Source organism: Perna viridis, chromosome 15 (assembly GCF_037379345.1).
Source record: "Perna viridis isolate PV_CMFRI_1.1 ecotype Kerala chromosome 15, ASM3737934v1, whole genome shotgun sequence".
Classification (NCBI taxonomy): domain Eukaryota; kingdom Metazoa; phylum Mollusca; class Bivalvia; order Mytilida; family Mytilidae; genus Perna; species Perna viridis.
Genome location: NC_142459.1, coordinates 25,587,033 through 25,603,599, shown reverse-complemented (window position 1 = coordinate 25,603,599; position 16,567 = coordinate 25,587,033). Strand labels below are relative to the sequence as shown.

The 16,567-nt window shown below is 31.9% G+C and overlaps 1 protein-coding gene and 1 long non-coding RNA gene across 2 annotated transcripts; one reads left to right on the top strand and one right to left on the bottom strand.

The window, feature by feature from the left end:
- The first annotated feature begins 1,535 nt into the window (after positions 1-1,535).
- On the top strand, positions 1,536-9,811 carry LOC148597607 (uncharacterized). The gene is made up of 5 exons (XR_015919207.1): positions 1,536-1,652; positions 7,907-7,925; positions 8,509-8,601; positions 9,393-9,497; positions 9,749-9,811. It is a non-coding gene; the product is annotated as an uncharacterized LOC148597607 (long non-coding RNA).
- Positions 9,812-10,803: 992 nt separating this feature from the next.
- On the bottom strand, positions 10,804-15,162 carry LOC148597606 (exopolyphosphatase PRUNE1-like). Its single transcript, XM_088564213.1, has 3 exons — positions 15,053-15,162; positions 12,180-12,338; positions 10,804-11,083 (listed from the first exon to the last, which is right to left on the bottom strand). The coding sequence occupies exons 2-3, from the start codon at positions 12,258-12,260 to the stop codon at positions 10,898-10,900; spliced, it is 267 nt and encodes an 88-aa protein (XP_088420339.1). The 5' UTR covers positions 12,261-12,338; positions 15,053-15,162; the 3' UTR covers positions 10,804-10,897.
- Between the last annotated feature and the right edge of the window lie 1,405 nt (positions 15,163-16,567).

Here is a 16,567-nt window from a genome sequence, read left to right as displayed (position 1 = left end):
AAAGAGGGTCTCCAGTCCTATCACAACACTTGTTACTCCCGTAGTGGTATTAAGTCAATATGGATCCTGAAAAATTCGAAAGATCGTTTGGAGACAATCAGTTCAAGACTATTATCTGAATATAATAACATTAAAATCTATGATTTTTCAACACTGTATACTTCTATTCCCTACACGCAGTTAAAATTCCGCCTTAAAATCATTATACATCGTTGTTTTGTCCAAAAAACATGGTGCACCTAGATACAAATATATAGTTCTTGGTAGAGATTGTTCATAATTTGAAAGAAATAATTCCAAATCATCTTCCAAATATACAGAGGAAGATGTTTAACAAATGCTAGAATTTTTAATCAACAACACATTTGTCCAGTGTGGTGGACGTTTTTTGTTTTCAACAAACGGCCGGCATTCCAATAAGAACAAACTGTGCTCCTTTACTGGCTGACCTATTCCTTCACTCTTATGAGACGGACTTCATAGCTGATCTGAACCGAAAGAAGAAATATCGTTTGGCTAGATCCTTTAATCTCAGTTTCCGCTATAAAGATGACGTATGATCTTTAAACGATCCTAATTTCGGGGATTTGATTGAGATAAAGGATACTACAAACACTGTGAAGTCAGCCTCAAATCTTGACCTACACTTAGAAAACAATGGTAAAGGAAAACTATTGATCAGATTTTACGACAAACGTGATGACTTTTCATTCAAAAAAATTTCCTTTCATCTATGGCAACATCCCTCCAGCACCTGCGTATGGAGTGTTCATATCACAACTCATACGCTATGCCAGAACTTGCCGAAACTACGCATACTTTTTGTATCGCGCTAGAACTCTCACAATCTTCTGGAACAGGGTTATGTTGCTACAAGATTGAAGTCATCACTACAGAAGTTTTATGGTCGTCATCATGAACTCGTGGATCGTTATGGTGTGTCCATCTGCACCTTGAAAACTGATGTATTCAACGGGACATAGTTTTCTTTTCCTCGTTTGTCTACCCCGGACTTGACTTTTTATGAGCAACTCGGCGGGTGTTTCTAGAAAAGCAAAGGATGCTTACCCTACCGGTGCACCTGGTCCATACTCGCAATTTTTAGTTAAGTTGCTCAAGAAAGAGTAACCAAGCGGGAATCAAAATAATGTAATATTGGGAAAAATACCAGATATGGAAAAGTAATCAAGGGAACCAAAGTTATAGCTAATATATAAATAATTATAAATAATCAGTTATAAATAATTTAGAAAACATACAAACACAACAAAGAACATAACAAAACAGAATAATACATACGAAGTAACAAACTTTAATGAGCAACTCGAACTCCACTAAAAATCCTGAGCATGCACCAGGTGCACTTGTGAAACATTTTTAAATTTAGACCGGTCTTAAAATATTTCTTTGGTTATGTAATTCTATATACAATATTTTTTTTCAGATTTCTTAAAACATTAAAAAATAGAAATCCCACGATATAATCCGAACATTATGTAATAGAATTATTCCGCATTATGATTTTGTATACTAAATATCTATGTATTGTTTTCACTTGCCGCATGTTATATTTATACATCGACTGATACATCCATAATATCGTTATGACTTATATGGTTCTAATACTGTTGGTATTTTTCAACTATTGTGAGGTAAGTGTTTTCTATTGAACATGTGTAATATATTAAAATTGATGTTTTTGATTTAATGTTTGCTTTATTAAAGTGAAAACGAGGTCGAACAGGGAATGAGTAATCAAGGGAACCAAGGCTATAGCGGTAATCAAGGGAACCAAGGCTATAGCGGAAATCAAGGGAACCAAGGCTATAGCGGTAATCAAGGGAACAAAGGCTATAGCGGTAATCAAGGGAACCAAGGCTGTAGCGGTAATCAAGGGAACAAAGGCTATAGCGGTAATCAAGGGAACCAAGGCTGTAGCGGTAATCACGAGAATGTAATCCAGGGACAAAGACCAGACATGGAAAACAGACATACACAACAAAAAACATAAAGTAACTAAAATCATACATACAAAGTAACAAAGTAAATGAGCAACTCGGACTCCACTAAAAACTGGGAGCATGGACCAGGTGCACCGGTAGGGTAAGCGTCCTCTGCTTTTCTAAAAACATCCGCCGAGTTGCTCATAAAAAGTCAAGTCCGGGGTAGACAAACGAGGAAAACACATACTTTGAATCTTTTTTTTTATTTTACCGAAATCCTCACATATTAGTATCTCGTTTATGTATATGTTGAAACTTGTCTTTTACTTTTATGAAATGAACAAGGTGTTAAAGCTGTAAATAATAATTGAAATAAAAACAAATATCGTCAAATAAATACCGAAACATCAGCAGCGGGATGGTTCAAATTCGTCAAAATTCAAAAATCAAACATAGCCTAAACGTTAACATATGAAACAGAGACGATCTACGTTCACAATACAGAAAACTAAATAGAAGAGATAACACATAAAAACTTAAGATAGAAGGTAAGTTGTCATATCAAGATACCTTCTTCATTCGTTAGATTGAATAATAAAACAATATATTTGATTGTGTTGTATAGTTGGTTTTACTTCAGCGATACACTTTTTACGTAGCACTCCAGCTAGGGATCATACAAAATGTGGTTCATGGGTAAAAAGCCTACATAATTTTGTTTTTTATATTTTGTTTGAAATGTCATATTAAACAGAAATATACATGTGGTTTTTCATATAGCTCGTGCTCTTAGGAGATAGAAATTATATAGAATGCACTGTAGATTTCAAAATTAAGGGAGATAGCTCTGTAAATGGCAATCAAATACAATAGAATCTACTGTATTTTCAATGTCGATTATCTCATAAGAGCAGGCAGATTTGAATGAATAATTACACATTTTATAGCATAGAAACCATAAATGAACTTAATTAAAAAAATAAAAATATATAGCCTTTGTTGGGGTGTATCACATTGTTCAGATTTTGCATGATTTGTACAAAAACATCTACTTAATTAATATAACTTTTCAGGCATAATGATGATATGCTGAAATTATACGTTAAATAGATAAACGTATGTTTTATAATTCCCTGAATAAAGTAACATCAAACACATATTTTATATAATAGAGTCTTTTTTTTGGGAAATTTGAAAGACATACTTCTGTCCATTTTACCTTATCTTAGAAATCAATTTTCACAACGGCAGTATTGAGACTCTTGAGAAACAAAGCTTTTTTGTTAGCAGATACTGCTCAAATAAGTATGAAGGAGGGTTATCCTTGCTGTCATGTTTTAGAAATCGTCATTGACAACTTTATTAAGTAGACGTTTTTGTAAGAACGATGGAACTTTTACCCGCAATAAGGCTACGCGTGTTTATTTTTTGTTATTTAGTTGCTTTATAGGTCTATATGATAAAATGTTTAATTATTCATTTCAATTTGTTTCCTCTAAGGAGATAAACAACATTGAAAATTCAAAAGTTTTTATTGTATTTTAGTGTCATTTACAGAGTTATCTACTTTGATATTGAATTATACAATATATTACATTTAATTTGTATCTCCTAAGAACAAGTATTGTATGAAAAGGCATATGTTAATTTCTATTTGCAATAGCATTAAAAGGTAACCACATTCTCAAAAAAAAATATTTTGTGTAAAAAAAACAAAACAAAAAAACAAAACAAAGAAAAACAAAACAAAACAAAATCAAAAACAAAAGAAAGAAAAAAAAGAAAAAGAAACGTGAACTGATATAACTACTCATTTTTATAATAACATCACACTATCAAGGGTACACTGTGAAAGTACCATAATTCGTTGGTACAAAGTTTCGTGGAAATGGAAAAAAAGGCAAGTGCGTATATTCTTAAATTCATGTTGTATAGGTTTTAAGTTTACACATCAATGGAAATCTCCTTTTTGTTGGAACCAAATTTCGTGGTTTGGCCTACCCACGAAATCCACGTTATTTGGTACCCCATGAACAATAGTACTTTCACAGTATCTCAATGAATATATGCACAGGTCAACAATATTTATTTATCTTATAATTGTTGCAATGTTAAGATTTAAATACCAAAAAATCCTTTTTAAACCCGAGGACCATGTGCCCAGGATGTGACATTTATTTTATGTAGTTCCAATAATCATTTGTCGACTTTATAAAAATGATTCATTCAAACATGTACAAAATATTTAAAAATAACATGTTAGTTATTGGTAGTGATACTCTCCATGGCCAGCTGTTGGTAAACATTTATTTGTAATATTTTCTAGTCATTAACTTTTAAGCATGAAAAATCAAACGTTATTAACCCACTGACCTCTGGATCATTTTATTTCTTTCCACTTATAATGAGTTAATGATATATACACAAACAACAAATAAAAACTGTCTATATGCATCTGACTTATTGGTCAATGCGGCGAAATGAAACATCATTTGCCGTTTGGGAAGCAGGACATGTTTGCCCTTTCAAAGCACCTGATGTTACTACAGACTTTCGCGAGAGTAAATAATGCTATAATTTAATATTTTGTGTAATATCTCGGTGTTCTTATTTTATTATTTTTTTTAATATGTAATAGTTTTTATTCTGTTTGCTGCAATGTGTATGTAGAACATATCTGCATCCTGTTTTAACGTAAAGGCCATTAGCATGAATGTTTGCTGTATCTGAAATCTCCGGATCCTATAAAGATATCTCCGATACTTTTTGCAGATAGTTTTCCATTTCTGGTCATTGCATGTTTAACGCATTATGAAATTACGACAATCTGCCCATTCGTTGTAAGAATATTTGACAAAATGCTCAAAAGTAGTTTATCATGTCCTTGGTTTATGTGTGTACGGATTTAACGGACTTATTTCATGTTTTCCTTTTTGATCAAAATCAAATTACTTACTGTTACGTAGAGGAAAAAGTGGAAACGGATGCTTCACATACCAACAAGTATATATACAAATATAACGAAAATTGTAATGGTGAATTTGTCAAAGAGGCACAACCGCACCGGAATGAAATATATCTTATCAAGGCCACCCATGGGTCTTCAAGGAAATTCACATCACAGGGCAGGCTGCAGCTGGCCCCCAAAACAACAAGATACATAGGTACAGCGAAATAGTTGATCTTATATAGAAACACTGGTACGCCTATATCATTGTCTTAAAAGAAACTTGGTTAAGTTAAGTAGGGTGTCAACTAGGGTGTTAATACTCGTTTGGTTTATTTTGATCAGAAAAAAAATACCACTTACCGACACACAGCTACGATACGATACAATATTTAGAGAAAAACACCTAAAGTTTTTTGGACGACCTAAAATATAGTTGTTCGGTTGATTTTTTCAATAGTCTCGTTTGTGATTTGTTATGATATTTTTATCTTTAGTCATATGAATATACGACGACCAGTTACCGAACATATAACTTGTAATTCTTGGATAATCATCTGATTTGCTTAATATCCAGCTGTTGGTAAATGACTGTATGTAATTCTTTATAGTCATTAACTTTTGTTCATGTAGCCATAATTGAATTAGGAAAACTGTAAAGTCATTAACCTTTGGTTGTAGGACGTTGTTTTTTAATTGGTGATGTACGATAATTTCGCAGTTCTATATTGTTGGAATTTTGATGGTATTGCAATTCGTAAATATGTTCTGAGCTAGCTTCCAGTAACTGCACGCCTTCTTTAATTTGGTATCTCATTTTGTCTATATTATATGTTGTACATTTAGGTAATCCATGAAAGAGAATTGAAGTTAGGAATCGGTTCATTTTTCTTCTCGTCCGTCTGCCCGTATGGTATTCAAAACCGGATTATTTCCTTTTTTCCATTTCATTGCTTTGTATTAATTTTCTTTATTTTTATCATTATGGACCACGTAACAAGCTACAGTACCTGAACCGATCCGAGCAATAAAAATCGGTCATCGATCACCGATCAGTTTCCGGTCAGTCATCAAACCGATCCATTAAACTGGTGACCACATGACCGGTCAATGTATTTTGCGGTTTTGTTGTTTTCTGTGTAAGTTTTACACAAATGTACATAATATAAATGATTAAAACATCAATTCATACTTTTATTTTACATTTATTTTATTTCATACCTATCTAAGGTCATTTTATATAACAAAACGGCAATCAGATCGGTCAGCGGTCATCGGTCCGTCAGCGATCAATCAGTCAACGGTCATCGATCCGTCAAATCGTTGCGCGGATCGGTTCAAGGACTGTCAGTGTCTTTTCGTGTAAAACGATTTACACCCTGAAGTTTAAGTGTTCTTTTGCTAAGACAAAATATTATAAGTTTTGTTATAGTTTGCAACAATGAATCACTATCAATGTTTACGGTGAATAATGCCCAGGCTGCTTAAGTGACATTCTCTATAAGAATCAGGCAGTGGGCGAAACATGACATGAAAAAAAAATGTGATTAACCATTTGCATTGTCAGTATAAGACAAAACCCGATTTTCCATATCACTTTGCTCAATTAAGTTATAATTTCACTAAAATGCAATGAAAATGAACATTTCAAATGCAGATATCTCTGTCAAAAACCTCATGATGCAGAGATCAAGTATTGGTCTTTTCAAATGGAAAAATCATCCTCGGGTAAAATTATATTGTCAAATCAGTACATTCTTCTATTGTTTCCTATTTTGCATGATTCTAACAAAACTGAAACTAAAGATGCTCGTGAAACATTTTTTTTTGGAACGAATAATATTTCACTTCTCCAATCCTCGTGTAAATTTTTACGACATAGTGTGGATACGATTATTATCTGACAACTATGTCCAATATTTCCGAGCACACGATCGCCCTTTGAAATTTGTAGACCTCTAGATTCTTAAAAATCTAAATATGTTCTACTTATCTAAGTGTTGCTTTTGTTTAAATTGTTAAAGTGCACTTTAGTAGAGCCATAATGTGTTTGCTTCATATTCAATTTCACCAAAGCCTGACAAGCATTCAATTGAAACAGAATGAAATCAATCCAAGTTATTTTGAATCTTACATGAGATATATATGTAAAATCGTTTACACAAGCGTAACAATGATTTGTAAGAGTGGTATTTTACATGTAAAGTGAAGACATTTGTTTGTTAAACATATAATGACGGGAAAAAAATTGAATAGACCCTTTTGTGGTTAGTTGGTGAGCATGCTCAATATACACTTCCGCAAGGTAGAGCTTGGTTAGAACAAAAATATTTTCCTCGCTGAAGTGTATATTGAGCATGCTCTACGCATGCTCATCGACTACCATGCTACAACAGCTTCTTTGAGAACTTGTGCTCCGTGACAAAATGTAAGGAAGATAAAGTATTTTTCTCTTTTACACATGTAAGTGTCGTTTGTTGTCTATAGCAAACGAATGGTATTTCACTGTTGGAAATAAAGTATATGAAACTCGTGAATAGGGAACCACAAATAATTGGCTAATTGCAAAATTAGCTATCAATGTTATTTCCAACTACTTAAATAATAGTCAACCTTACTATTATTCCTCATATTAGCTATGTTAAGAACGATAAGCCATTCTTCTACACACCCTACCGGTGCACCTGGTCCATGCTCCCAGCTTTAGTCGAATGCGAGTTGCTCATTTGCTTTTTGTGACTTTGTATGTATTATTTTAGTTACAGTTTTCCATGTGTGGTCTTTGTTCCGGAATTTCTTTTGTTTTCCGCTAGAATCTTGGTTGCCTTGATTACTCTTTCTAAGATAGAAAAACCTAAACGATACAATGACTTCTACTTGTATTGAACGTACATTCATTGTATATATAGCGATGACTACAAGAATAAAAAATATCAACAGGCGGTTTGTGATATCTTTTTTCCTTGTTAAAAACGCAACTATGTACAATGATGATTACAATGACAATATGTTGTAGGGACACCGTCTACCAGGAGGTAAGGATTTTAACCTTTAACAGCTCTTTAAAGTTTAATAGAGTAATGAATCAGTGAACAATAGCCAGGTTTGAATGGTTGATAGGGAACTTTAATTTGTATAATACGATACATTACTAAGTTAAGGCAGGATACCTTCGATTTTTTTATTATTTGGATATTCCCATATTAAATTCATCTTAATTAAACTTTAACGTTAAATGATATGATTGTAAATATGTCTACCAAAGGATTAAATCTGTTTGACTTTTAAGGAGCTCCAGGTGATATATTAACAGCAATTTATATCAGACTTTAATTACAATGTAAACACATATATTTGTCAGGTCAGATGTTTGATTGTGATTTGATGCTTTCTTCCGGTAATTTACCATCAACACATATGACAATGTTTTTTACTGTACCTAATCTTTGAAAGAAATTTAAGGGTTTAGAAAACACAGGAAACATTTTTGTTAATATACCTTCATATAGGAATATCAATGATTTTTTTTGCCAGCTATACAAATTTTAAAAGCTTATATAAAAACAATGCATTTCATGATAAATGTTCAAATTTATCAAAGTTTGTTTTAAATTGTAGATCCATACCAATGTAAGAGAGAATGTGCGTTGGGATGCCCCTCTGAATATAGTTATGAAGACGCACTTGGATGTCAATCATGCAGATGTTTATGTGAGTCGATGAGACTTTTTGGGTTTTTATACTAAAAGTTATCCGAAGGTTAAGACAAGTATTTGTTTTTGAAATGCTTGTACTGAGTCAGGAATTTACAGCCTAATTCAACTTTTCGATTTATCTTTGTTTTTTTCAATGGATAGATTGAAAAAAAAAATTATTTCCTCCCCAGATTTATGAGTTTGGAGCAATTAAATTCAAAAGTGAATCTCTAAGTGCTCCAGAATTAAACAGAACATATGAGTTATCGTCCTTTATCTTAGAGCTAATATTATACAAACATTTTGAAATATTGTAAGCAAAATGTGTTATATGTGTAGAACTGAAGCGGTAGGTTTGCATGTATTGATATGAGGACAATCTTTTCAAGGTTTCGTATAAAATAAATTTGGTTTTAAAAATGATTTCCATCTTTGCAAATAAAGATGTGATATATTGGCTGTATGAAATCAATAGAAAGCGTACATCGGTTGTTTTCGTTTAGCAGTTGTCACACACACTAACGGGTACTCACAAACGGAAAATTGGCCTCAATTTGTTGAACAGTTATTTCTTTAAAGAGGTCATATAAATGATGATATCACATAGGAAATAGCTTTCTGAAGGCAAAACCTATGATTAGTTTCGCACTAACAAAATTGCCTGCTTAACTATACTCATTACAAGGATGGCACTTACACGATGAGCAATTGTAAGCACTAAAGCAGTGATCAGATTGTCATTATTTAACACTTACTTGGTTGCATACCACTTTATCTGTAGCCATCGTACTTTTTATTTTCATATAGCTCCAAAAAGATGTCCAATCTTGCCTTGTGGAAACGTCTGCACGACTGGTTACGAGATTGATACAAATGGGTGCCAAACGTGTATATGTTTGCCAGATGATGGTGGTGAGTATAATTTACGAACAAATTCAATGGTTTTTATTTCATAAAGGGGATCAATTAGTTTTGCTAATGTGTTAAACTTTACAACAAAAATAATACAAAAAGTTGTTAACGTTCGTTTATGGAAATGACAATAAAACAAACAAACCATATTGATAAACAGTTTTAACAAATCATAGAGTGCAAGGTTTATTATAAGAACTTTTCACTGTATAACAAATAAAATGTCACAATATGTTTCCTTTCTCTTTTAGAAGCAACTGGATAATGCCTGAAGTTTAATAACATGCGTTTCATATTAAAAATATCTATCATTATACACGTTTTCGTAATTAATGAAATTACATGTACATATAGGGATTAAACAGATTAAACGACACGCACAGACTAGTCTTGATTGCGAACTTAAACATATATAAACAGACAATGACATTTTTGCGTTTTATATTGCAAACACTACATTTGATTTATGTCCATATCAATTGAAAATGACCTCTGAATTAACTGCTCCTCTTTGGCAAATAGATATTATTTACAAATCATTTCGAAGTTAAGCCTGTATAACACCTACGTGAAACTCGAAATTTATGTCTTTAGGGTAAACACAAACAAGTCGTAGTCAAAGTGTGTGCAAAAATGCCATAAATCTTGTAAAATTCTTCAATTTACATGTGCGGATCAATATGATCAACTACAAATAGTGACTAACAAAATTTGAACAAATTCTGATCTGTGAAAATTTTTTTATGCCTTTACTATAAATTCGTCATTTAGTTTAGTTTTGTATTTGACATTTGTTAAAAAAATATTTATAGAAGTTCAACCTACCAGCGGGTCGATTTCCGGGAATAAATCCACCACTTGACAGCATATACTTCTGGTAAAAATATTTTGTGCTAAAAGAAATTCATAATTGGTGTTTTCATATTACAAAATATTATCAATATAACATCGTCACCAGAGTGATGTTTTCAGTATACTTAAGCTCACTGCGTATTAGACTGTTTTGTTGTCAAATGGCGAAATGTATCTTAACAAACATGATTTACAGAATGCATACAAACACAACCAAACAAAAAGACAAAAACAATAACAAGAAAACAAAACAAAACAAAAACAAAAACAAAATAAAACAAATAAAACAAACAAACAAACAAACAAAACAAAAAAATAATTTAAAAAACAGATTAAAAGAAATGCACAGTTGTAAAAATCATGGAACATGCAGTAAAATATCTCTCTCTCTCTCTCTCTCTCTCTCTCTCTCTCTCTCTCTCTCTCTCTCTCTCTCTCTTGCCTTCAATTTTTCCCTCTTACAGGTATTAGATATATCTTTCAGCTTTACACTAAAACATTTCCTTTAGTGTTGCCATCAAAATAAACGACCCTAGGTGAGTTGATACTCAGTTATTTGATTGGTCTTTTGAATCAGATTCATATTCTGATATAACGGTTTGTATTATTGGTAGAACTTGTTTTCTTGAAGCCTTTACACAGCCTTGGTGATAGCAGATTGAGTGTTTAAATTCTGACTGTACTTCAGAGAGCTCCAGTGCTGGATCTTTATTTTCTAGCAGTGCATTTTGTACCTAAAGATATAAAAAATTTCTTTAAATCATAAATATACTTTATTATAAATGAAAAGCTGTTTTAAAAAATTGGTAAAATCGGAAATTAATAAACAGTAAAAAAAAGAATTGTAACAGTAAAATCTAGATTTCAATTATCAGAATTCCCCTAAAAATCAGGAAAATCATCACTGATTTACCTTCACATAGTTTTATACTACGAGATAATGCAGTAACAAAGAGCCATAGCCAGGACAACCCATTATTGGAGGCCTAAAATCAAATAGTGCTAACAGTCCATGTCCTCAGGATTTGTACATGGGGAAAACTTATTTACGTTAGTGGTAAATGTATGATACAGATAAATGTACAATACAGAATATATTGTGCTCATTTATATTGTACTGTATTAGAGTTTGTCTAATACTCCATGAAATAAAGTAAATTATACAATATTTTAAAGTATTGTACACTTAACTTAATAATAACATGTAATGTACACTGTATACCCCATGAACAGAGTTATTTTTAAGTATGTTGCATTTGAATTTTGGGTCACTTCCAACACACCAAAAACAATTCCATTTATTCCTGAAAACACTAAAATTGTTTTCTGTCCGAGTAATTGGTAAATTGTTTTCAGTCGGAGTAATTGGTAAATTGTTTTCAGTCAGAGTAATTGGTAAATTGTTTTCTGTCTGAGTAATTGGTAAATTGTTTTCAGTCGGAGTAATTGGTAAATTGTTTTCAGTCGGAGTAATTGGTAAACTGTTTTCTGTCCGAGTAATTAGTAAATTGTTTTCAGTCAGAGTAATTGGTAAATTGTTTTCAGTCGGAGTAATTGGTAAATTGTTTTCTGTCTGAGTAACTGGTAAATTGTTTTCTGTCTGAGTAACTGCTAAATTGTTTTTAGTCGGAGTAATTGGTAAATTGTTTTCTGTCTGAGTAACTGGTAAATTGTTTTTAAAGCAAGAAACAACTTCTTACATTTTTTTTCTTGTCTCCTTTAAATCTCTTTAAGTCATCAGAGAAATCATTCATTTTTGTCCAATTTATAAAAATATCATCATGATAAACCAGAATCTGTGTGCAACTTCATTATTTTTTGCCATTATACCTTCTCCAACATGACAGATTCAGGACAATAAATCAGAATATCCCTAGCTACTTCTCCAGGAGACTTCTCATATATCATCATAATAACAAGACCAATTGCACCCTGGGAATGTACGAAACTCTCAATATCCTCTGAAATGTTTGATCTGCACAGGAAGCTCTGTAAATTGATTAGTGTAAAAATATATAAATATTCTAAGCCAATAATTTTCTTGATTTTGTCATTTGACTATTTTCAATTCATAGTTTATTCGACGAAATTCGCAAAAATATTGCAAAGTACGAAATTTGTCCTATCGTACATGTAACATATATAATAATATTTTATTATATCTACTGTTTACTTAAAATATACATTGATTGATTTATTGATTATGGTTCAACATCTTATTGTAAATAATGCATGCCTTTTAAGACGAGAACGGTTGGCTTATTGTTTTATTTTGTAATGTACCGACATGTTGAACCAGATTTGTACTGTGCTAACTCCCAGAAGCAACAGCCTACAGGAAGGAATGCTAACCCACTCGAACTCTCCAGTCACAAGTCACCCAGTTGTCTCAATTTCAACATATAGATGTCATATTATTGATAATCAACCCTAGTTTCAAAGATTTTATACATTGCATCTTCCCCAACAAACTTTAGATAAACGATACCACAGACGCTGTGAAGTCAGTCTTATATCTTGTCCTACACTGAAAGGATCGATGGTAAATGAAAAATATAGAAAAAAGTTAACGACAAACGCGGCGACTATCTATTCCGTATTTACAACTTTTCTGTCATCTGTGACAAATCCCTTTGCACTTGCTTAATAAGTTTTTATTTCAAACTCATACGTTATTCCAGAGTTTGCCGTAATTTCGCAGAATTTTTGTATTGCGCTATACTTCTTATAATTATGCTTCTGCAACAAGGTTATATGGCTACAAGATTAAAGTCACCACCACAGAGGTTTATGATCGTCATCATAAATTAGTTTATGCAATATGTTATAAGTTTCCTTTCCTTTTCTATCTGCCCCGACGTTGCCTATATATATATATATGAGCAACTCGGTGGGTGTTTCGAAAAAAAAAAACAAACAAACAAACAAAAAAAACAAAACAAAACAAAACAAAAACAAAAGGACGTTTTCCCGACCGGTCTTTGTCTCTGGATTATATTATTTTGATTTCCGCTAGAATCTGCGTGTTTTTGATTATCCCATGCGGAAGAGCAGAGACTCAAACAATATCCCACACTCAACGGAAGACAACATTGACGGTTTTGTATTCCTAATGTATTTCTTACTTACTGATATATCTAAAGACTTTGAATAACAGACATATCTATTTACCTAAACAGCATAAAATAATCAGCTAAAATGCACCAACTGACACCTGCTTTTGTGTTCATTTTTTGCTTTCTACTATCAACACGTTTTAAGGAGGTAAGGGATACAACTCTTATGAATCAGTTGAACGTTTGTACTAAGCATTTTACATCAATCTTATGTAAGCATCTTATTAACTTGGATTCATTTTATTCTGTTTCAAACGAAAGCTTGAAATTGAATATAATACAAACATATCACTGATTTCATGAGTTATGTCCTTTACCCTAGGTCTACCTCCTTAAATCTTCTATTGAATTAAGATTGGTTGAATATTAAAGCACTGATTTATACCTCATTATATCTAAACTGTGTACAAATAAATAAAGAGTTAGATGGAGGTCCTCATCCTTCCGGTTTTTATCTTGATAATTTCTATTTGTTATGTGGACTTAACTTTTAACCAATTATTCTGCCGCCATAATTGTCTAGTGTTTATCGGTTTGATAGTTAAGGTCTTCCCGTTTATTTACAAGAACATTATTGACACTTACAACATACATCTCGATAAGTTCTACATATGCTCTTTTAAATTCTTGGAGATTATTGTTACAGATAGAGTCCTAATTAAAATTACGAATATGTTCAAAAAACAAACTTTACAAGATAACTGATATTCTAATGTTATTTCAAAAGAAGTGGTATTTCCATTACATGTCTTTCAATGAAAAGAACAGACCAACTCAATGTATTCATGATCAAGAGAATAATTGCTCTCTTAAATACCAAAGTCAATGGTAAAACAAGTCATTTGTTTTAAAGGTCAAAAACTGTGTCGGGAAACGTTTTGTATTTGCGCACTTAAAACAGTTCGTCAAAATATAGACTACTTAAAACTACTTTTAATCGATCTGGAGGCATGAAGCCACATCTAAAAAGAAAAGACGTTCAAATAGGAAGATTTTTAGCGATCAACTCTCGACATTTTCGCATTTAAAAAAAATAATTGTCGTATTAAATAAAGAAACCAACATATCATTCCAATAAACATTGTTGGTTTTTTGACAAAAATTGACAGATTTTATCTAGGCCTTTCAAATATCAATGGAAATGACTTATTTCAATTATTATCATTTCTTTCGCCGCTTAATTTGTCCGCTACTGATTAAAACGTATTGCTACAAGATTTATATCATCTCGGACTTATAGATATAGCTCTTGTGAATTCACCCTATGAAAAGGTCTTCAAGAGTTATCTCCCCGAAAGCGAATATTTATAAAATCTTTCAAAACGGTAATGGTAAACAAAAACAAAAAAAAATGTGCGTTTTGAGAAACAGGCCCCTGTTTATTTATTTACATGTAGAAAACAACATAATTTTACTTTTTTCACCCCTAGAATGCATCAGTGAACAATGTGTACAATGTTTCTGCTGTTTGCTAAGACATAAAGGAGATGCAAAATTAATGCTAATAGTATTGTGATTTTAGTTAACAATTGCTAAATATACCAAGGCGGAATATCTTTAGTAAATGTTTAAATGTTTAAAACATACCTTTGATGTAGTAACAGGAGGAATTGAAACTTTATACAGTAAGCTATGGCTGTTTTCAGACTCTTTCACTAATGTAGGTAATGCTTTATCGATGGTAATTTGGTTGAAATCGACTCTGCCCAAAGTTCATCAAAATCGAAACTATTAACAATTGTCAAATAATTGCATTTTAATCATTCTCATGTACATAAAACATCTTACTACTTTTTTGTGCATAGAATCCAGTAGCGCGACTAACTCTCTATTGGTAGTGATATCTTTTTTATTTAAATATCAATAGAAGATCTTCTGACTTCACAATCACTCCCAGTGTTTTGACGTATATTTTCGAATATCTTGGCATGTACAAGAGATAGAAAAAATCTGTTAACAAGAAAAAAAGTACAGAATACCGAAATCAGTTGTTGGTGAATGTAATTAGTCGTTTATTATGTACATTTAAATTATTCAACATAATATAACGCAAGTCAGAAAATTGTATTAAGATGCAAGCATGAAATGGAACTATTTAATGAATTAGTAATACTCGACATATTGGTGTATGAGAACAACCGACGTATTGATGTATGAGTAACAACTGACGTATGTTGTATGAGTAACAACTGACGTATTGGTGTATGAGAACAACCGACGTATTAATGTATGAGTAACAACAGACGTATTGGTGTATGAGCAACAACCGACGAATTAGTGTATGAGCAACAACCAACATATTGGTGTATGAGTAACAACTGACGTATTGGTGTATGAGCAACAACCGACGTATTGGTGTATGAGTAATAACCGGCGTAATGGTGTATGAGTAACAACAGCGTATTAGTGTATGAGTAACGACTAACGTATAGGTGTATGAGTTAATAGTTAATATTAACAAATAAATTTCTTAATGCTGCTTTTTCTAAAGCACGATTTATTGATCTCTAATCTAAATTTTAAAAAGACGTTAAAAGATAATAGGTACTTACCTAATAATACAAAGACAGATAGATAAAGCATACTATAGATTGCCTGAAAATAATAATACGAAAAATTAATTAAATATACAGATATAAATAAAAGATGTGGTATTATTGGCAATGAGTTAATCATCTACAGAGAAAAAAACGAGAAACTATTTATAATAAACTTAAAAAACATAAAAAAAAACAACAACCACTGGACTGCATGTCATATTTTCATAAAATGTATATATATATTAACCATTTTCCATCAATCTCATGTAAGCATTAAAGAAACTTGGACTGATTTCATTCTTTCCAAAAGGAAAACTTGAAAGGCTTTGATGAAATTGAATATGATACAAATATATCACTGATTTCAAGAGTCATGTCCATTACCCTAAGTCTACCCCCTTAAACAAAACCAACTCTTGTATAATTGGTTACTTTTTAAAATTCAGATTACCTAAAACGTATGTGCACATATTTTATTTGGGTAAAAATTTATTAATCTGTATATAAACGTGTAATGTTTGTGCAGCACTACTTTTAAAAAGGTATTTATAATGATCATATT